This window comes from Meles meles, chromosome 6, assembly GCF_922984935.1.
Source record: "Meles meles chromosome 6, mMelMel3.1 paternal haplotype, whole genome shotgun sequence".
Taxonomy (NCBI): Eukaryota; Metazoa; Chordata; class Mammalia; order Carnivora; family Mustelidae; genus Meles; species Meles meles.
Window position 1 is genome coordinate 107493564 of NC_060071.1, and position 23566 is coordinate 107517129.

Sequence of the window (23566 nt, forward strand, 5' to 3'; positions counted from 1 at the left end):
TTGATTCCTATGTCATGAGTATTAAATGAGAATATTTATGAACATATCTGGTATAGATATTAGCATACTAGACATTTGAATGTTTTTAAAGTGAGGGCATATTGGCACTTTAAAGTATTCCACAATTCGACCAAATTTTTAGTTAATGTAATTATTCCATAGTATATTAAAGATGATGAACAGGTTTTTCTCTCTTGACTGGAACATTTTTTTGTTGTTTGACCTGAAATGGAAGTCTGTTTTCTCTTGGTTATTGACTTTCCGGATCAAGAAATTTTGATGCTTACCTTTGCTGAAGTTATTACTTGTGTTTCTTAAATGCCAACTCTTTATTTTTTTAAAGAAAATGCTGAAGTGAAATTTAAAGATTTTCTTCTGTCCTTGAAGACTATGATGTTTTCTGAAGATGAGGCCCTTTGTGTTGTAGACCTGCTAAAGGAGAAGTCCGGTGTGATACAGGATGCTTTAAAGAGGGTAAGCCTATTTTTGATTATGGGCATATTTGGGAATAGAGATTAGAAGTTCATCGAACAAGGATTCCCTGAGTCTCCGTTGGTTAGGCATCCAGTTCTTGGTTTCGGCTCAGGTCATGATCATGGGGTTGTGAGATTGAGCCCCATGTCAAGCTCTGTGTTGGATGTAGAGCTTGCTTGAGAGTCTCTCTCTCTCCCTTTACCCCTCCTTCTCTGCTTGCACTCTCCAACAACAACAACAAAAAGTTCACCATGTAAGATTTTTGCTTAGAGGAATAAATTCACATTCCTGTTGTTCATACTCCCAAGCACAGTGACATTTAATTCCAGAATGGCTTCAGAAATTATTTCTTATATCCATACTAATCATTATACTTACTTTGTCAGGTGTTGAGTCATCTGATATTTTGACAAAAATTAAGTGCTTATAATGAGTAAGATGATTTATAGGACTTTAAAGTCATTTGGCACTTAACCTTGCTTTGCTCTGCTTTGAAGTTTTGAAGGCAAGGTCAGGTGATTTCTGTGTAGACTATATGGAATGTTTCTGTGACTTAGTATAGCATACTTCAAAGAACCTGAGAGTGTGTGTGTGTATATGTATGTATATGTGTATGATATCATACTTCTAAAATAAATGATTTGGATGGTAGAATTACTGCTATGACTGACTAAAATTTGTTAAAAAAACAAAAACAAAAACACCACCACCACCACAACAACAACAAAAAACAAACACTCCCCCCCTAACAAAAGACAATCCATCGAGTTAATATTTAATTTCTCATGAGTCATGCTCACTGTATTTTCATGTATACTGTGTCATACTGGGAAAGGTGATGAGTTTTCAAGTGTTACTTGTGTGAGATAAGATGACATGGTGTCTGATATTCAATATTAGATGTTGGACTTAACTGTTCTTATTCTAAACACCCACATACTAACATACACACAGCTAACCACTTACCTGCTTTAAAACCATGAGTGACTTCCATTTTTTCTTCAGTCCAAGCCATCCCCCTCACCTGATTTCTTTTCAGTAGTCTCCTAGTTGATGTGTCTGTATCATTTCCTCATATAAGGCTAATGTGAATTTCCCTGTTAAATTGTTCTCTCTACTATTCTTTCTCCTAACAATATGGACTTTTTTGTCCATATTTGTCCAGCATTTATCATAGCATATTAAGTCTGTCTATACTTCTGAGGATCTGTTGACAATGTATTTTACAACTCTGGCATTTCATAATGCTTTTTGAAGGGTCTCCTATGGTGCCAGCAATGGCCTAGAGTAAACAAGGAATTCCAGGATTAATCAGGGTATGTGTGGTGACTGTGTGTGACTTTAGATACAAAATAAGACTATTCGGTTCCAAGAAACTTTCTTGAAATTCTTATTTGAAGAATTTGCCCTTTCGTTTACTTTATTTTAATTGGGTAAGTGTATTTATCTTAAAAGGGTTCTTAGTTATTTGTGGGGATAAGGGAAAAACCTCTAGCTGAAGTTACTATGCCTAATGTTTGAAATTACTACTTTTTAAAATTGAAAATAATTGCTTTAAGTGTTCTTTTCTGAGGATGTTGGTGGTGACTTATGGGGGCAAGAATAATTACTTTACTGTCTGAGATTGCTTTGAGCTTTAGAGACTGGGTGGTAAATGAGCCTCCCCTTGATAGCTCTTTTAGGCAGGCCAAAGAGGAAGTTGGGTACTCTTAATGATAGCGTTTTAAAATAGAGTATTTTGCAGCTTCACATTTTCCCCATCTTTGGAACTGTTTGGCTTTTTGTAAAATGTTCTGGAACCACTGGAGTGGTTCTCTTCCCACCTGTAGGGACTCAGTATCTTTGTCCTCTGTATCTGCAAAAGTAAGTTTAGTTTCTCCCTTTCCTGTCATAGCAACTGCCTTGATCAGACCTTTTAATAGATGGCAGGGTTCTAGGTATAAATAAATCCCCACACCTAATAAAGATTGCTCCAGCTAAAGGGTGAAGATAAGTGCAGGAGCACCAACATAGGATGGAGATATAGGAGTTAGAGGACTTGCTGACCAGTTGGATACGGTAACTAAAGAAAGGTCTGGAATGAATGCTTGTTTTTCCTCTTGAGTAACTGGATAGATTGTGGTGATAGCAGTATTTATGAACGCTTTGCTGAGCAGGAGAGTGTAGAGGATTGTGAAAAATTTTAGGAACTTGTTTTAGGCATCCTTTTGATCATTTAAGTGGGTATATTCATTTCACAGTTGAATGTATATTTTCTGGAGTTGAAAAAAAGATTACTTAGGGTGTGACTTAGGAAAGTAATCTGCTATCTCCAATGCACATGGTAAATATGTGATGTGGGGAGTGCTAAGAAAGTTTAAGAATGAGCCCTGAGAAACACCAACATGTAAAGATTAGGTAAAGCCACCACAAAGGATATGAAGAGGAGGAGCAACACCAGGAGACAGTGGAATCACAGATGCTTAAGGTAGGTGGAGCGTTCACAGGTGAGGGGGAAAAGTCAGCAGTGACATGCTTTAGAGAGATCTAGGAGGATTAGGATGGAAAAATTGGATATGATATCTTCCGTGAAAGCAGTTTCATTGGAGTATTAGACTGTAAATAACTATTGAATAAATAGGAAAGGTGACAATGTGTCCAGTTTGAATAACCTTAGATGGGAAGAGGAGAATAAGCGCTAAAGGGGTTGCAGAGTTGGAGAGGAGATTTTATGTTGTGTGCCTGTGTGCATGCATGTGTCTTTATCTTTAAAGTACAAGACACTTGTGTTTTATATTAGACCTAGGTTAATATACGGGTTCTAGAGTCACATTTCCTGGTCAAATCTGAGTTCTGCCACATTGAGATTTATTTGGCTTTAGGTAAGTGACTTAACCTGAGTGCCTCAGTTTTCTTATTTCCCAAATGGGAATGATAATCAGGTTTTGAAAATGAAATGAAATAATATATAGTAGGTGCTCAGAGTTCCTAGCATACAGTAAATGCTCAAAAATGTTAACTGTTAATGTAATTATTAGTAAGAAAATACTTGATTTGACAATTTTATTAATTTCTTAGTGTTGGGCCTTTAGATATACTTGCCTCAATTATGTGATTTTCAACTTTAAATTTTAATTCTTTTCACTCTATGCTATATAACAGGAGGAAGTCTGCCTATTTAATTTTTTCCTATACTTTCTCTTTTTTGCCTCTCAACTTTTGTTAATTATAGCATTTGTTTGTCGGGTACTTAGAATACTTAATGTTTGTTTTGTGACTGTAATTTTCATGTTTGTTTTAGTCATAGTTTTACAGATTAATGGTGGGTTTAAAGCTTGATAATTGTTTTTGGACATAGTTTCTGTATTCGTTTCTCGGTTGGCTGAAGTTATTTTTCCTGAAATTTCTTCAAAAAGGGCTCCTAGGAACTATATTTTCCAAATTCTGGAGATTAAAATGCCTTTTTTTTTTTTTTTTTTGGTCATTATATTTGAATGATAATTTGGTGGGGTATAATATATCTGGGTTTTACTTTCTTGAGAATTTTTCATGCTTGCTTTACTATTCTCTACTCATATAGCTGGATAGAGGTCTGAAACCACGCTGAATTTTGCACTCTTTTCATGTATTTTTGTCAGACTACACACTCAGAATAAAAACATCCTTTGGGCAACCTTCCCAAGTATTTATTATTTATTGGACTTTACCAGTGTCCACCTACTATACAGACATCAAGGGATTCAGCTTCTTTTAAGTTCAGCAGTAAATTTAATACTGTTTTGGCCTCGACACCTGTGTCCTCTTTCAATATTTCTTTGGGTAAATCATGTCTTTTCAAGCATGAGATTTGTCCCTTTAGCATAATTGAAATAATGGGTATTGATTAAGTATATGCTAAATCCTTACCTGTTGTCTTTATTTTTCACATTTTAATCCTAAAAAAAAAAAGCTTTTGGTTTATTTTTCTTTCTTTCTTACTTTTCTCCATCCTGGATGCTGTGTCTTTTTTTTTTTTTTTGACAGTTCACAAGTGGGCAGAGAGGCAGGCAGAGACAGAGAGAGGGGGAAGTAGGCTTCCCACTGAGCAGAGAGCCTGATGTGGGGCTCGATCCCAGGACCCTGGGATCATGACCTGAGCCGAAGGCAGAGGCTTTAACCCACTAAGCCACCCAGGCACCCCCTTGATGCTGTGTCTTAACGTAGCTCAGCAGCCTGTCGTCTTCTCTTCTCTGCTTCTAGTTGGATTTTGCTTCTCAGGTGGTGTAATTTTTACTTCCGGTTTGGGTTTTGCCAACTCATATGTCATCTCATTCTCTGGTTTTTTCTTTGAGTTTATCTATTCTCATGAGCTCTGTTCTTTGCTCTTGTTTTTCCAAAAGTGACTGCTGTAAGATTTTTAAAAATTATGGCAATGTTTTTTGGCACAATTTTGTCTGCTCTTTTACAATCCTTTTTTGGTGATTGTTCTTCACTTGTCGCTTATTTTTGTTATTTTCCTTCCGTTTTTCATGTATCTTGTATAGACTCTACTTTCTTTCTTTCTCTTCTTTTTTTTTTTCTTTTTGAAGATTTTATTTATTTATTTGAAGAGCTCACAGAGAGAAAGGGAAAAGCAGGCTCCCTGCCAAGCAGGAAGCACAGTGTGGGGGCTGGATCCCTGGGTTCTGGGATCATGACCTGAGCTAAAGTCAGATGCTTACCAGACTGAACCACCCAGGCGCCATGACCCTGTTTTCTTTTTATCAGTACTCTTAGTGAGGGTGTTCCTCTTGGATCACCTCTGTGCCTGGAGATTGATAATGAAGGACCAAGGGTAGCTGCTGTTTTCCTCAGGCTGTGTGTGAAAATAAGTTCTTTTAGTCTTTCCGTCTTCCCAGATAAAAGACTTCACTACTGTGGGGCACATGGGTGGCTCAGTTGGTTAAGTGTCTGCCTTCAACTGAGGTCATGAGCCCAGGGTCCTGGGATCGATTTCTATATTGGGCTCTCTGCTTAATGGGGACTCTGCTTCTCCCTCTGTCTGTCTCTTCCTCTGCTTGTGTGCTCTATCTTTCTCTCTGTCAAATAAGTAAAGTCATAAGAAGAAAAAAAGACTTCACAATGGAGTTTCACTATAGAGAATTTCTCTCGACTCTCACTAGCTGCTCTCTTTGTAAAGTTTGTCTGTCTGATTTCTTCTTTCTTGCTTCTTGAGCTCTCCTTCCAAGAAGATTCTTAACCTTCTGTCTTTGTTGCTGATGTCAAGTGGAAGATTGTTGGTTTTTCCTTTCAGGATATGCTGGTTAATTTCAGAGAACTAGGCACCGGGGCACTTCTATAGTCTTGTGTATTTTGACAGGGTTGTCAAGCACTTGGATTTGATCTGCACTAATTTTGGCAGTCTTTTCTGATGTACGTTTTGATATTACAGATGATTGTTTCATTTTGGTTGTTCTCATTTTGGTTTCATATTCCTCTTTTGATCTTTTAGGAAGAGAAGAAGGAGATTGCTATCTTGACTCTGGGTTTAAAACTGGAGACTTAGAATTCTTTGTAAAAAATTTATTTCTTGGTTGATATGTATCCTATTGTATGCATCAGAATATAGAATGATACAGTGACTTTCATGAATGTTATTTCACTGAGTAGTACTTAAACATGATTCTACTTTATATGTAATTGTGAACTCTGCATTGGCCTAAGAACACTTTATTAGATACTTCATTTTCATAATCTTCAGTAGCTCATGTTCACTTTTACTAATTCTGTATTGATTTCCTAATTGTAGTCAAGTAAAGGAGAATTGACTGCACTTGTACATCAGCTTCAAGAAAAAGACAAGTTACTTGCTGCTGTGAAGGAAGATGCAGCTGCTAGTAAGGATCGGTGTAAGCAGTTGACTCAGGTGAAGACATTCTTGGATTTAACGGTTATGTGTTCTGAATCAAAAGCAGTGAGGGATTTCAGAAATTGTCTGTAATCACAGATTTAATTATTTGTTATAGCAAATTTATACCCAGTAAGAGTCAATTTCTTACAGAATTGTGGTGGTGATTTCTCACTTTTTCATATTATAACCTATAGTTGAATTACAAATTTAAAATAACAGTGCTCCTAATAAGTATATTAATTTCAAATAACAGAAGCATTTGGGCATTGAGGGTATGTTTCAGTTGGGTCTGACCTATAATTAGTCTCTAAGGAAGCATAGAACTGGTTATTTAAATCCAGTAGGATAAATGTGGAACTCTTAATAGGTAATTTTATTTATAAAGGTTCTTGTGATGAATATTTATAATTTTTAATCAATGAAGTTCTTCAAACCCCAGAAATTTTACTCTGAGAGGTTAAAAAAAAACAAAAAACCTTTAAAAATTATGTAAAGATCATGTCAAATGATAAAAATTTCTAATTAGAAAATAAGTCCTGGGGATGTAATGTACAGCATGGTAACTACAGTTAGTAATACTGAGTTATGTATTTGAAAGTTGCTAAGAAAGTATATCTTAAAGGATCTTATCATGAGAAAAAAAAATTGTAACTATAGTGGTGATGTTAACTAGACTTATTGTGATCATTTTGCAATATATATAAATATTGAACCATGTTGTATATCTGAAACTTCCATAATGTTCTGTGTTAATTATGTCTCCAAAAAAAATTAGGTAGACTGAGAACATAATTGAAATTCTATGGAAAAATGTGGTCTTATTCCTCCTGAAGTACTTGTTTCTCCTTTTAGGAGTAAATACAGTAAATGAGGTTTATTTTTTTATCTTTCATAAAGCTACTTGATGACATTATGAGGATGGCCTCATTTGAATATAATACCTTTTATGTGAATTTGAAGTAAATAAAAATTAATGGAAAAACTTGGTCAGATTAAGAGTAATCAAAGTTGTTACTCAATAAATGTTACTAATAGCATGTTTCCTTAAGATGACACACTTTAGTACAGTTTTTTGTGGCTATAGTTTTCAGACTCTAATTTAAAAATTAAGAAGTTATCCACTTTGTAGAATTCATTGAGCTATATACTTATGACGTGTGTAGTTTCTTCCTAAGTGTATTATATACATCAGTATAACACTTTGCAGGTATAAGTAAACTCTCATGGGAGGAAACCATCAGTCCATAAAAGTTTTAAGTTTTGGGGGTGCCTCAGTGGCTCATTCAGTTACGTGTCCCACTCTTGATTTTGGCTCAGGTCATGTCTCAGAGTTGTGAGATTGAGTTGTGTCCCATGCTGGGCATGGAGCATACTTAAGATTCTCTTTCTCCCTCTTGCTCTGCCCTACCCCCATCCCCCACCCTGCATGGGCACATATATTCACTTCAAAAAAAAAGTTTAAAATTTTTCAGTTTTTTAGAGGAGGGAGTATAAACTGATGATGTCTGCAGGTAACTTTAAAGTTGGTTGGCTCTCTTTTACTTTGGTAATATTTGTTCTAGGAGTTCATAATAGTTGCAATACAAAAAGAAACCACCCTTTTAAGATTTGATTTGGGAAGATAATAAAACTTGGAGTTCTGATTTTTTACTTTTCCTTCTTCCAATCTTCCATTCTACTATAAACATCTTTTTATCTTTTTAGCAAAGAGACTTCTTTTTTTCTCTGCTAGGTTATTTTTTTTAGGGTCTTTATCTAAACCCTAATTATTTTGCCTTAAAACTATTCTTTCTTATAATCAAGTTAGAATGTAGGAATTCTTCTAGGTTCAGCTCTTTAACTCTTAGACCAGAAAGTAGATTTGGAATAAGAGTAGATGGAACAACAAAGTGTTTATGAAAGTAACTGGTGTAAAGCTAGATGCAGGTAAGATGCAGAGACAATATCTTTCTTAAACCTTTGACCTCAAGCATGTACTTATCAAAATTCATGATTGTCTTATTGACATCAGTTTTGCTGATGCTAAAAATGTTTTTTTTTTTTTTTTTTTTAAATTTTAATCTTAGGGTATTTATTTTTTAATAAGTTTTCATAATTTTTTTTTCTGGTTTATTCTTCTAGGAAATGATGTCAGAGAAAGAAAGAAGCAATGTGGTTATAGCAAGGATGAAAGATCGGATTGGAACATTAGAAAAGGAACATAATGTATTTCAAAACAAAATGCATGTTAGTTATCAAGAGACTCAGCAGATGCAGATGAAGGTATCTTTATTTTTTGAAAACAAAATGAAATTTTGCATTCATTAATTAGCAAACTTTAGGTGCCTAATATGTGCAAGGGTGTGTACTGGGCAATGGTACGATGACTAGTTAAACTGGCTCCCTGTCTGTAAGTAAGCACCTTTTTGAGGTAGGAATGAGGCAGAGGCTGGAAACTGACAAGTAAATATTCCATTACAATATAGTAGTCCTGCCTTATCCCTTTTCACTTTCTGTGGTTTCAGTTACCATGGTCAACTGTGGTCTGGAAGCAGATGATTCTTCTGACATACTGTCAGAAGGTCAGTAGTAGTCTAACACTGTGTCACAGTGTCTACGTCATTACCTTCCATCTCATCATGTAGGCATTTATTATCTCACATCATCACAAGAAGGGTGAATTCAGTATAATATATTTGAGAGAGAAATCACCTTCATGTAACTTTTATTACAGTATATTGTTACAGTTCTGTTTTTAGTTACTAATCTCTTAACTGTGCCTAATTTATAAATTAACATTTGTGATATGTATGTATATATGTATAGGGAAAAGACATAGTATACCCATGGTTTAGTACTCTGTAGTTTTAGGCATCTACGTGGGGATCTTGGAAGTTACTACTTGTGGATGGGGGGATTACTGTAGAGATAAGCAGTGGATGCTTTGGAACTATTGGGATGGGGAGTAGGGAAGAGGAGGATTATAGGGAAGACTTATTAGAAATAATATGCAGACTATGTTGAATGTTTTAAAACAATTAGGCATTATCAGGTAAAAGAGTGAAGAGATGGGCAGTGAGTTATTGGTGTGATTCCTTAGTCCCATCCCTAAAGGTGATTGTTCAGTTAGTCTATTTTGGGGCCCAGGATGGAACTTTTTAAAAAAAAATTTTTTATTAACATGTGATGTATTATTAGCCCCAGGGGTACAGGTCTGTGAATCGCCAGTTTTACACACTTCACAGCACTCACCGTAGCACATACCTTCCCCAGTGTTCATAACCCAGCCACCCACCCCCACCCCCTGGCAACCCTCAGTTTATTTTGTGAGATTAAGAGTCTCTTATGGTTTGTCTCCCTCCCAATCCCATCTTGTTTCATTTTTTCCTTCCCTACCTCCCAAAACCCCCAGCCCTACCTCTCAAATTCCTCATATCAGAGAGATCATATGATAATTTTCTTTCTCTGATTAACTTATTTCGCTCAGAATAATACCCTCTAGTTCCATCCATGTCGTTGCAAATGGCAAGATTTCATTTCTTGTGATGGCTGCATAGTATTCCATTGTATATATATACCACATCTTTTTTTTTTTTTTTTTTAATTTATTTATTTGACAGGTCAGAGAGAGAAGGAATAGAAGAAGAGGGAGTGGGAGAGGGAGAAGCAGTCTTAATGCTGAGCAGGGAGCCTGATAATGGGGCTCGATCCCAGGACGCTGGGATCATGACCCGAGCGGAAGGCAGACGCTTAACGACTGAGCCACCCAGGCGCCCCATACTGCATCTTCTTTATCCATTCATCTGTTGATGGACATCTAGGTTCTTTAGGATGGAGCTTTTTAATGAATGCATCCCAAGTGTTTTTGATAGAGATTGCCCAGTGATAACAGTTCATAAGAAGTGCAATAGAAGTTGTGTTTGGAAATCAGAGGTAGAGTGAGGAAGAGATCTAGAGATGTAAATAGAGGCCCTGTCTTAAAGGGCCTTTATACCTGAAGACTGGGGAGCCACTAAAAGAGTTTATGGAACCCAGCAGCGTGATTATATTAGTATTTTTAGTTATTACTCTGGTAACAGTGTGGAGAGTGGAATGAGATAATTGCAAGGCTTTTGCAGGAATCCAGGTCTGAGAACAAGGGCATAAAATCAGATGTTGACAATGAGGGGTTGAGTTTGAGTGATACAGAAGAGTTAGTAGGTGGGGCTTAGTGATGGAGTGGAGGAGAGAGCAAGAGAGAGAGCTGATAATGAAGGGTGATGACTCCTAAGGTTTTGGCCAAGTGACTTGTCTCTTGTCTTACTTCCACCTCTCTTCGTTCAGCATTTCAGAAGGTTCAGTTCTTACTGTCTTTTTCTACGTATTACTCATTTTCATGTTTCCAGTTAAGTCTGGTTGGTTGGTTGGTTCTCTCTCTTTTTCTCTAAGATTGAAATACCATTTTTATCATTGATGAAGAGGCTGTTGAAGAACATGATTTGTGTTGGCTTATCTATTGAGTGTGTAATGTTTAGCCTATATGATCTTTCTGGGCCAGTGATTTTTTTGAGTTTTTTCCATTGCTAGCTGATGGTTCAATTTGGAAGCTCTCTTCATCACCTCAAATTTAACATATGTCTAAGATCAAACTCTTGCTTTTGATCAAATTATTTTCCAACATCTGAGGTATTATCCTCATGCTTGAATCCTTTTGGTTTCTCTCTCTTGCCCAGTTTACAGTTTTTTCTGAAATCTTTAAGATACTTTATTTCAAGGTACTCTCGCATTCAGTTCTTAGATACTTCCTTAGTTTATTATTTCATACTGGCATAATTATAGTGACTTTTTAATCTCTCATTTCCATTCTAACACATAAATACTGTCAGATATTTATTTCTCAGATATTATTTTGATCACATTGCTAGTCTGCTAAAAAATATTAAATTATTCTTCACAGCTATCAAAGTCCTAATGTTTTCCACAGAAAAACACTAAAAAAGAAGAAGTGAATGAATCTGTTGTCAGGTTCTTATAGTGTCCACTGCTTTGTGCTTTCATTTGACTCTGTCTTTTCAACCCCGAGTGGTGTGAGATACTCTTTCCCATTAATAAATGGGTTATTGAAGAATTGATTTTCCTAGTCTCAGATGATTTTTTTCTTTTTTCTTTCTTTTTTTCTTCTTAATTGCTACTTACTATTAAGTCAAGTACTTGTAGTACTCTTATTGAGGGTGGAAGGTGATTTATTTTTTCTTTTTCTTTTTTAGAAGCCAGGATATAGGTTCTATGTGATATGTTCTCTGAAAGATAAATACATATACTTTAATTTCTCTCAATTAGGTTTTCTTAAAATTAAGATTATTTCACATTCTAAAATAAGACCTTTCCTTACGGGAATATGAGATCTGTATTCTTTATCTCTTGGTTCTGTAATTCTGAAATAAGAAATAAAGTCCTGATTTTTTTATTTTTTATTTTTTAAATTTCTTTTCAGTGTACCAGAATTCATTATTTATGCACCACACCCAGTGCTCCATGAAATATGTGCCCTCCATAACACCCACCACCAGGCTCACCCAACTTCCCACCCCCGGCCTCTTCAGAACCCTCAGATTGCTTTTCAGAGTCCATAGTCTCTCATGGTTCATCTCCCTCTCCAATTTCCCTCAACTCCCTTCTCTTCTCCATCTCCCCATGTCCTCCGTGTTATTTCTTATGCTCCACAAATAAGTGAATATGATAATTGACTCTCTCTGCTTGACTTATTTCACTCAGCATAATCTCTTCCAGTCCCGTCCATGTTGCTACAAAAGTTGGGTATTTATCCTTTCTGATGGGGGCATAATACTCCATCGTGTATATGGACCACATCTTCCTTATCCGTTCATTCATTGAAGGATATCTTGGTTCTTTCCACAGTTTGGCGACCGTGGCCATTGCTGCTATGAACATTGGGGTACAGATGGCCGTTCTTTTCACTGCATCTGTATCTTTGGGGTAAATACCCAGCAGTGCAATTGCAGGGTCATAGGGAAGCTCTGTTTTTAATTTCTTAAGGAATCTCCACACTGTTTTCCAAAGTGGCTGCACCAACTTGCATTCCCACCAACAGTGTAAGAGGATTCCCCTTTCTCCACATCCTCTCCAACACACATTGTTTCCTGTCTTGCTAATTTTGGCCATTCTAACTGGTGTAATGTGGTATCTCAATGTGGTTTTGATTTGAATCTCCCTGATGGCTAGTGATGATGAACATTTTTTCATGTGTCTGATAGCCATTTGTATGTCCTCATTGGAGAAGTGTCTGTTCATGTCTTCTGTCCACCTTTTGACATGATTATCTCTGTTTTGTGTGTGTGGAGTTTGAGAAGTTCTTTATAGATCCTGGATATCAGCCTTTTGTCTGTACTGTCATTTGCAAATATCTTCTTCCATTCTGTGGGTTGAAAGGCCAGAATTTTAGTGAATAGATTTTTGCTTGATGAATTTGTCATCTATTTGGTTATAGCTCAGTTTGTGACAATATAAATGTGTTAAACATATTTTCAGTTTTTAAACTTTTGATTACTTAAATCTTTTCATTAAAAACTGCAAACATAAAATTGATAAAGGATCAAGATAGGGTTATTCTGTAGGAGTCTGTTGGGTAGGAAAGAAATTCTGAGTCTTTTATTTCTAAAACAACATTTCTATTTGTATTTATTTTACATTTCCATTATGATAGCAGCTAACATCCACTTGCATTCTTGAATGTTGTGGCAGCTTGTATTTACTTTGCATTCACCACAATCAAAATGAATTCGTCCTTGGGGTGCCTGGATGGCTCAGTGGTTAAGGGGCTGCCTTTGGCTCAGTTCATGATCCTGAGGTCCTGGGATGGAGCCCCACATCTGGCTCCCTGCTCAGTGGAAGCCTGCTTCTCCCTCTCCCAGTCCCCCTGCTTGTGTTCCCTCTCTTGCTGTATCTCTCTCTGTCAAGTAAATAAATAAATAATTTTTAAAAAGAAACGTAATTCATCCTTTAAATTTGTTTATATTTATTTGAGAAAGATGGTCCAAACTTCATTCTATTGATGCCTTTTACATTCTCATTATAATGAAGTATCTTTTAAGTTAGCTTTGGCAGTCATTGTTTGTAAATCTTATGTTTGTAAAATACTTTCAGTTCCAGCAAGTTCGTGAGCAGATGGAGGCAGAGATAGCTCACTTGAAGCAAGAGAATGGCATACTGAGAGATGCTGTCAGCAACACTACAAACCAGCTAGAAAGCAAGTATGTTTCCAAATGCTTTATTTTTAATTGAATGGCAGAATATTTTCATTGAATGGCAGAATATTTTCTTGAACCATCAAAATCGTGTTTGATAGTAATAGATTAGACTTCTGTGTTTTACATTTGTTTCTAAAATGAATTAATTTTCCAAAATAATTTTCTTGCTATGTGAAGAACCTCTTCAGCTAAACTATGTGATAAACGCTAGTGCTAGCAGTGCAACATTGTCTACAAATATATGAAACTGAATTTCTAAGTTTTAAAACACCTGTCCCCTTTAACAGCAGTTCTTAAGCTTCATTATTCAGAAAGGCATCTGGCATGTTCGTTAAAAAAGCATATTCTTGAGTCCTACCCCTAAAAGATTATGATTCAGTGGCTCTGAGGTGGAGCCCAGGAATCTGCATATTAAGACATAGTCCTTGTGATAGTCATGAAATTGGCCCTGGTCTATACTTTGAGAAACTGTGCCTTAGAGAAGAGTTAGTAGCATGTTTACAAGAATAATAAGCACTCTGACTGATTTTGATAGATTTTTCAGAACACCAGTTTGAGGGTGACGCTGTTGACTTATGCTCATGAGTGTGTGGTCATCCATTTTTCTTGATTATGGTGATTTTAGAATTTGTGTAATTGTTACCAGGATGATTCACAAATTATAGTCAACCAGACTTCATTATTAGTAGATATAAAACATTTTCTTTATGATTGGCTGTAAGTGGAAATACTCAGAAAAACAAGTATCAAATATATTTTGTTTATTCTTTTTATGTGTTTGTAATAATAGAAGGTTCCTAATCCAGTTACTGTTTTCAGGCAGTCTGCTGAACTAAATAAACTACGCCAGGATTATGCTAGGTTGGTTAATGAGCTAACGGAGAAAACAGGAAAGCTACAGCAAGAGGAGGTCCAAAAGAAGAATGCTGAGCAAGCAGTTACTCAGCTGAAGGTGATCTAGTCCCACCCCTTTTGTTATCATTTCATAAATAATGTAGATATTCAATTCAGGGACCTAACTGTGTATGTAGGTTTAAGAAAAGCAGTTTGAGGTTTAAAGGAACCTGTAATTTAAGTGCTCTGCCTGAGTAGAAGCATGTGTAGTAACAAGAGAATTGAATATAGGCTTGAGACTGAAGTTAAAGACTGAAGAAATGAAAAATTAAATTTGCTGAATGACAGATACAGTTTCTTCTTTGGGTGGTTAGGGATCACAGGTGAGGCAAAAATCAAGTAGTTAAAATTACCTTTAATTTATCATCCATAACTTGGGTTTTTCAGTAAGTTCTATAGAGCATATTTTTCTTCAAGCATTGGAATAAATGATTTTCCTTTGCACAAGACCAAGAACTGCTCCAGTAGCTTTTACTTGAGCCATAGTATTAAAAAAAAAAAGTCACAGTTTTTTTTTAGACACCAGAAGGATACTTAGTACCATGAGAGGCTCATGTTGAGAAGTCATGTATGGGGTTGCTTAGGCTACAAAGGAATAGATTTGTTTCTTTTGTACCTTATAGCATATGCATATTGAGTAGAGTGATAAATAGAATTGTCCTTTCCTCCCTTTACTGTGGAGAGGATTTATTGAACACATACTTCAATTTGTGTTAAGTCCAGTGTATTAGATTCCTACCTAGGTCATTGGTAGAATCATACCTTAATATCAGTTTCAGAGTGGTAGGGGTTAAAAGGACTTTGAGAATAATTGAAGGTGGAAAACAGTGCAGTTTGTTTTCTTGACATTTTCATGGGTCCCTCTGGGAGATTAATATAATTATCCTTTCTTTTATTCAAAGTTTATCTTGCTGGTATGTTTACTGCTGGCACTTAGAAATAGGGCAGGTCTGTATGGATATGAATAAGGAGATAAATGACTCTAAAGACTACAGTCATCATTGAAGTTCAAATTCAAAATTTGAATTTTAGGCACCTACTGGGATTTAGCAGTAAAGATACCATTCTGTCTTTTGAAAGCCTATTAGCTGAGGAAAATAAAAATGGAAAACAGATCTTAGCTAAATAGATCAGATATATACATAGTAGTAGCTATAGTGATCTACCTGCACAAATATTTGGTTTTTGTAAATTGGAGGGTAGAATGACTGCGGCTGATATCTTTGTATGTTTTACATCTGGATATATCTGCCTGTTTTATTAATGTAGGAGACTGATGGAATAAGCAGTTTTATGACAAGAGTAAAGAGGAGGATGCCTTTTTTTTTTTTTTTTTTTTTAATTTGAAATCCTGTGATTATGCTGACTTACTCTTTTTCCAGGTTCAACTACAAGAAGCTGAGAGAAGGTGGGAAGAAGTCCAAAGCTATATTAGGAAGAGAACAGCAGAGCATGAGGCAGCACAGCAAGGTAAGAGGAGAGGTATTCATGCAAACTTGGTATATAGTCCTGGGTTAAATTTGCTCCCCTCTTGGTATTATGCTAAATGAAATAAGTCAATCAGAGAAAGACAATTATATGGTCTCTCTGATAAGAGGAATTTGAGAGGCTGAGCAGGGGGTTGTGGTGGGTAGGGAGGGAAAAAATGAAACAAAATGGGACCAGGAGGGAAACAAACCATAAGAGACTCTTAATCTCAGGAAACAAACTGAAGGTTGCTGGGGAAGAGGAGGGTGGGAGGGATGGTATGAGTGGGTGATGGACATTAGTGAGGGTAGTGCTATGGTGAGTGCTGTGAATTGTGTAAGCCTGATGATTCACAGACCTGTACCCCTGGGGCAAATAATACATTATATGTTAATTAAAAAAAATTTGCTCCCCTCTGTATATATGAAGAAAGTATGATTTGACCTTTTTTATTTAGGCCATTGAAAGTAGCTTTTGCACTTTCAGAGTACTTTATTTTTTTAAGAGTTGTTAGAGTTTCTAAAATAAATTCTCTACTAGTTTTATCCTGAATCATTAAATTGCAAAGAAAATTATAGTTTATAATGGAGTAATAGGAATCTAGTTGTGTGTGTGTTTCCTTTCTGTAGTTATTCCCTTTGGCTCCTTGATTACCTCTTTATTTTTTGTTTGTAAAGGAGGACTCACTTTTTGTATTGTGAAGAGAAAGAGCATTACTATTTCAAATGCTGACTTTATTTATTCTTAATTTGATGAATCCATCTGGGGGATAATGGAGCTTGTATTATGTGTATTATTTGTCACCATTACTCCTTTTCTCCCATAACAGTCAGTGTAGTAAAATACAGTTCCAAACAGTAGGATAGATCATATAGTTTTGGCTTTTTAGACCTTCGGTTTCCTCTGATTCTCCATGCCTGCCATCCCTCCATTCCCCTATTTCCCTTTGGTTCAATATTTAAATATACCCAACATACTTAAAGGCCTTTTTCTTTATGTATAAAGTTTATGTCAATGTTCAGATACATTAGCTTATTTTTTAAATTTACATTTTACATTTCATCAGTGAAGCATATATGAATGTTGACAAAAGAATTGAGCTGTAAACTATATATATTTCTCTATAAACTATGTAACTGTAAACCGTAAAACTTCACTGACCAGAAGCAATCATTTTTGCTTTTAGTATTCTCCATCATATTTATAAATACATGTATTATTTGTACATTTACTGCTTTCCCTTAATAGGCATCTATTGACTTTTATTACAGGAAATGAGGTCTTAACTCCTACACCATTCCTCCCACCTTCCCCTCATTCTGCCAGCGTGGTTACACATACTAAGTCTTGATGATATCAGTATTCATTGTTGACATCATTAAAACAGTGTAGCTTAGTCCTGAGCCAAGATAAATATTAAAACTACAATTCTTCCCATGAACGATGTTGTTTTCTTTCCTGGAGCTAATTACTGCTTTATGTTTTTAACTTGTTTGATTTTTATTTTATGATTTAAAATTTTACCTATGGTTAAACTATTACCCTCTCTCCTCTGCCTGTCTCTCAACGTATAAGGTAGTGAAGAATCTTTTCAGTTTTTCCTGGGGATATCCCTCTGGAGTCCGCTGTCTTCCTGTTTGAGAACTTGTTTGTTTTCTAGGTTGGCTCTATAGCTGTCTTCCTCAGACTACCTGGATTCTGGATACTATGTTACTGCCATCTTTCTTGCTTTCCTCCTTCATTTAATTGCATATCTTTTAGTCCCATGAGAGCATGCCTCTAAGTACATTTGTTAAGGCTTTGCATATCTGAAAACGTTTTTATTTTTTCTATCTTCAAGCTTGATATATAGTTTGATTGAATGGAGAGTTCTAGATTATTCGGAATTTTCCCCACAGAAGTTTGAAGGCATTAATTCAGTGTTCTAACTTTCACTATTGCTGGCAAAGAAATACTATGTTCTTCTGAATTCTAATCCTGGATGTGACCAGTATGTTTAATTATAAGGAGTTCTTTTTTGAGTTCTGTTTCACTCTGTTATTAGTGTCTTGTTATGTCAGCAATATCTTTTAAAATATGCACACACGTGCATTTTCTCTTTTTCCCTGTATTTGCTTCTCTTCCTTGGTGGTTGTGGTGGTGGACTTGTTAATTTTGTGGGGCCAAGAGGTAGCTCTCAGGGTACCTAGTACCTCCATTTCCTGAGACTTCCCAGATTTTTCAAACACCTTCCCCTTCCATGTTAGTGATCATCTATCTCCCCATTCATTTTATCTAAATTTCTGGATTTGGAGTTAATTCATTTCTGATTGCATCAAAGATAGTTTGTGTTTGTTTATCATTTTTTTTTGTTGTTGTTTTGGGGTCATTGCTAATAAGAGAAGCAGACAGAAAAGTTGTACTTTATTCTACACCAGGACATTTGTCAGCTCTCAACAACTTTCTCTGTTTTCCAGGTAGGATAGTACAGGGAATTTATAAGAAATTCACTAGATAACTTACTAAAGTGTCTTTGGGGATATAAAGAATGCTTTCAAGAAATGATAGAACACTGTTAAGCATTCATGTACCATTAACTTAACACATTTTTGAGAATGTATTGTGCACCAAGCCTTGGGCACTGCTCTGGATATAGAGAAAAGGTAGTTCTTATCTCAGAAAGTGTACTTCCTAGGCAGGATAAGAATTAGTACACTGTGGCAGGTTCTGTGATAAAGGTAAACCCTAGAGTGCTCAGAGGAGCCACGTGCAGAAGGAGGAAAAGAAGAGAGATTCAAGGAGTTTTCTTCTAGAGGAGATAATGCCTGTGCTAAAGATGAATAGTAGTAACCAGGCAAAGGAAGAGAACTTTCTAAAATGCTGTTTGTTTACAGATTTACAGAGCAAATTTGTGGCCAAAGAAAATGAAGTACAGAGTCTGCATAGTAAGCTCACAGACACCTTGGTATCAAAGCAACAGTTGGAGCAGAGACTAATGCAGTTAATGGAATCGGAGCAAAAAAGGGTGACCAAAGAAGAGTCTTTACAAATGCAAGTTCAGGTATCTAATTCTCTTTTTTAGAAAATGTGTGTCTCTGTAGAAGAGAGAGGACCATCTACCTTATCCTAATTGTGGAGTGGTGATGAATAATTGTAACTTAATCTTTGAGCAGTTGTCACAATATGGTGTGCTTGTATATGTGCTTAAAGATGTCCTCAGTCAGTCTTAAATTCTTTGTGTTAGATTAGGGACAACACAACCTATTCTTAATTTACCTTCTATATCAACTCTCAAAATATAGTGCCTAGTCATTGTTGTTAAAATTATGGCTTGTGGAATCTGAGAATGCCTTTTTAAAGATAAACATAAGTTTGTCCCTCAGTTCATGTACATTGGTATATTTGTTAATAGCACACTTCTCTCCCCCCCACCCTTCTTTGTGGTTGTTATTTATGTAAGGATATTTTGGAGCAGAACGAGGCTTTGAAAGCTCAAATTCAACAATTCCATTCCCAGATAGCTGCCCAGGTAATTGTGCTTTCATATTGCTTGTCATTACTAATATATATTATAATAATGATAACATACTACTACAATATATAATATAAATATATATAATTTAATAATGATATAATAGAATATAATTCTTCGCCATTAAATTAATTGTCTGAATGCCTGTTGAGTGCCAGACACTGGATTAGTAGTTGGGAAACTAGTCTGTGAATCAACACTGATAGTCCTGATAGCTAAGTATTCTGATAGTTTTATATATATAGTTTTGTGGGAAAATATCAAGAAAGAAGTCCAAATCCAACTAATGGAGAGTTTTTTACTGTAGGAGGAAGAAACATTCATAATCTTGACTCAAAACAGAAGAAATTGCCCAAATAGTGTTTAGAATAGTGGTTTATGTATTAAAAATGCTTACTCAATACTGACTGGCCATAAGGGAAAACTTTATATACCTTCAGGTGGTAGCAGTATGTTAGTAATATAATACAGTATGTTAATACATAATCTCAGATTATATGTGCAAAAAGATCACCTTAAAACTTCTGTTTAGTAAGTGGGGACACCTTCCAGAGTTTTGCAAGTTGTATTGTTAGACCTGTTATACTTTGGCAACATTGATTTTTTTTTTTTTGGAACATTGGTTTTTAACATAGATATAGTCTAAAGTGTATGTATCTATAATACAATATTAAAAAAAGAAAAACTTCTATGTACTTATTTCTGTAACATATGTACTGTTCATTTCAATTCCTCAACTTCAAAATTCTAAAATTGTAGAAAAAGTACTAGTTTTTTCTACCTTAAAAAGTAATTTTGGGGTGCCTGTGTGGCTCAGTGGTTTAAGCCTCTGCCTTCGGCTCAGGTCATGATCTCAGGGTCCTGGGATCGAGCCCCGCAATGGGCTCTCTGCTCAGTGGGGAGCCTGTTTCTCCCTCTCTCTCTGCCTGCTTCTCTGCCTACTTGTGACCTCTCTCTCTGTCAAATAAATAAATAAAATATTTTTAAAAAAGTAATTTTAACATTAAAAACTGTTTTTAAGATTCAGGCAATTTCAAACTCCCAAGACTTTGAGATTGCACATATTTTTTTCTAGTTGTTTTCTTTGTAGAAACTATAATCAAAAATGAGCTAAGAATTTTTTACTATAGAGGAGGATGTTTGTGTATATGTGCATGTACATGTATATATGAATTATCAATTCAAAGTGGGTTGAAGTCTTAAGTTATTAGCTGTGAGGTAGCTCTAGAAATTTATCAGGAATTAAACAGAGAATGCTTTAAGTATGTTTTTGAAAAAGAGGAGCATGGTTATTATTAAATGACTTAATTGTTACCTTAATCATGAACTGTATCATTTCATTATCGAAAGTTGTTACTAAGATAAAGATGAAACATGGCCTTTGTAGGTGTTTTTCTTGTGTATTGTAGTAACAATATATAACAAGTCAGTTATATAATTTCCAGGCCTGGCAATTTGTTTCATTTGAACTGCTTTATGCAATGTAATTCCCTCATACTGGTTGTTGGTGATCAAGTTTTAGACTTAAATGCTTTTATATTGACACTGTTTTTCTTTCTTAGACCTCTGCTTCAGTCCTAGCAGAAGAGTTACATAAAGTGTAAGCCTGCCTTTCTACACTTCTCTTACAATTGCTTAGTCACCACTTAATGATACCTGTTCCATCAAAACTTATGGTTTACTTTATATTCTGACTTGTTCAGAAAATACTCTTACCTAGATCTGGAGCAACTTTTGCTCTCCCCCTTCCCTCAGTGAGTTGAGTTCGTAAACATTGCACATTTTGTGTTTTTATGTGTTCTTCGTAAAAAGAGTTGTGGAACCTTTTTTTTTTTTTTTTTTTATGTGGGGTTTAGCAGTGAAAGAGAATTGTGATTTGAAATTAATGGAAGTGAATTAGTTTTTGTGCCTCATAAGTAGTTATTACCTACTCTGTATTTTAACTATACGGTGATATACCCATAACGAGGTTCTGTTTTTAGTGTAGTATTTAATTTGCATAGAAGATCTAAAATCTGGCTTTGGCATTACCAGGTTTGTGAGCTTGAACGAATTACTTCTTTTACCTCAAGTTTTAAAACGGGGGTATATATTTTAGGAAGTTGTAGAATGTATGTGATAGATACTACAAAACTGAAAGGAGCTACAGAAACGGGAGGGTACAGATGCATGAGAAACTACTTAAGTAAGCATGAGCATATTTAAGGCTTTTAATCCTTTGATTTGTGACTTAACTTCAAAATGTTTATTGAATGTAAAAATGTACTTCCTGTTAAAGGATTGCTGAAAAGGATAAGCAGATAAAACAGACTGAAGACTCTTTAGCAAATGAACATGATCATTTAACAAGTAAAGAGGAGGAACTTAAGGTACAGTAATTCTAATAAATGGCAAGTTATTTTTATAAGCATTGAATTATCCTGATATGGTAATCAGTATGACCATCTATGAAAAATGGAAAATACTCTAAAGTCATATAAAAAGTGTCTATCTCTTTATTAAGCTACGAAATCCTCATTAGCCTTCTAAGAAAAGAAGTTCAGAGGATTTTCTCACATGATGCAATTCATAATAATTGGGAAGTGTGCTAAATAACAGGAATTGATGATTTCCTTTTCCTACTTAAGAAATTATGATTTGAGGCCTTCACTTTGAGACCTTTACTTAGGTAGAAGAGATACTTTACAAAGCATATTTACATATTATTTTTCCTTCTTATTCTAGGACATACAGAATATGAATTTCTTATTAAAAGCTGAAGTGCAAAAGTTACAGGCCCTGGCAAATGAACAGGTAGATCTTTATAGATGTTGAGCATTTACATCAGAATTTGACCTTGTCCATACTTATTTCCATTGGAATTGCAAGCCCTAATTTCATTACTATACATAGTAAATATAACGGTTATTTGTGTTTGGTTACATGGCATATTGTTGAAAGCCTCTTCTGTTTGACCGTGACTATCACAACCCACCTAGATAGTACATTTTTCATGTTGAAACTCATGTTCGACCAAATGAATTGATCACTTTTAAGACTCTGAAGAATCCACTAAAACATTCTTAATGTGCTGATTTGTTTTAGCCTTCTCCTATTTAATCAAAAAAGGATACTTTCATTTGGATAAAATTTGATGAGTGAGAAGTACAAAATACTGGACGGCAGAAAGTATTACAAAAATATGTAGATACTGCTTTAACATTTATTTCAAATATATGGAAATGCAACTTTTCAGTACATAAAAATAAGGGAAAGAATGGTTTTGAGTGCTTCCTAAGAAATGATTTAATTCTCATCCCATTCCAAACACAGGCTGCTGCTGCACATGAACTGGAGAAGATGCAAAAAAGGTGATTAGAGCATTGCTGTACATGGAGCCATTCATACATTTATGTTCAAGTATAGTTGCAGAAATTATTGCTACTCATAACAGATGTGCACATAATTTATGTAAACCTTTGTGTGAATTATTTTAATTTTTTTTTTCCCTCATAGTATTCATGTTAAGGATGATCAAATAAGATTGCTTGAAGAACAGCTACAGTGTGAAATTTCAAACAAAATGGAAGAATTTAAGGTGTGTGATCAAGCTTGTCAGCCGAGTTTAGAACAGCCTTCTAAAGTTTACAGTTAAAATGAGTCTAATTGTACTAGTTTTTATATGAAATCACCCTGAAGCAATGTTTCTGTAGTTTATTTGGGGATTACACGGACAATGAATGTTACACTTTTTGCCTGGATTATCTGTTCTTATAATAGACTTTTGAAATTTGTTTTGCCTCAGTCTTTGCTCTACTGTGGTTTCCATTTGGTAGAGTCTGTGATGGTTTTAACTGCCTCCATTGTCAGTGCAATGCTAGTTGCTGGTCACGGCCTCTCAGCTTGAGTTGGAACGCATTCATACTGCTGGGGTACATCTCTTCATGTGTATGAGACTTGTATTCTTCTTCTTCCTCTTTTTTTTTTTTTTTTTTTTTTGCTTTTATTTAATAGGAATCCTGTAAATATTCACTTAGGAAAGCAGGATTTCCCAGAATCCATTGGCATAGACTGTTTCAGTTCTTTGAAATACACGTGAAACAATTCTAAGCACAGTGTTAACACTGTTCTGTTTTGGGATAAACCACATGACTGAATTGGGAGGCT

The 23566-nt window shown here is 35.4% G+C and overlaps 1 protein-coding gene across 9 annotated transcripts in view; it reads left to right on the forward strand.

Moving 5' to 3' along the window:
* The window catches only part of KTN1 (kinectin 1), a 110462-nt gene that overhangs the window by 43235 nt on the left and 43661 nt on the right, over nucleotides 1-23566 (forward strand). For all 9 annotated transcript variants that reach the window (XM_046008057.1, XM_046008060.1, XM_046008065.1 and 6 more), the window contains exons 5-17: nucleotides 344-474; nucleotides 6221-6337; nucleotides 8444-8584; nucleotides 13445-13551; nucleotides 14368-14500; nucleotides 15825-15912; nucleotides 18783-18949; nucleotides 19349-19417; nucleotides 20983-21020; nucleotides 21699-21789; nucleotides 22145-22213; nucleotides 22733-22770; nucleotides 22916-22997. In XM_046008057.1, the coding sequence (XP_045864013.1) occupies nucleotides 344-474; nucleotides 6221-6337; nucleotides 8444-8584; nucleotides 13445-13551; nucleotides 14368-14500; nucleotides 15825-15912; nucleotides 18783-18949; nucleotides 19349-19417; nucleotides 20983-21020; nucleotides 21699-21789; nucleotides 22145-22213; nucleotides 22733-22770; nucleotides 22916-22997 (1271 nt within the window). The remainder of the gene's footprint in view (nucleotides 1-343; nucleotides 475-6220; nucleotides 6338-8443; nucleotides 8585-13444; nucleotides 13552-14367; nucleotides 14501-15824; nucleotides 15913-18782; nucleotides 18950-19348; nucleotides 19418-20982; nucleotides 21021-21698; nucleotides 21790-22144; nucleotides 22214-22732; nucleotides 22771-22915; nucleotides 22998-23566) is intronic.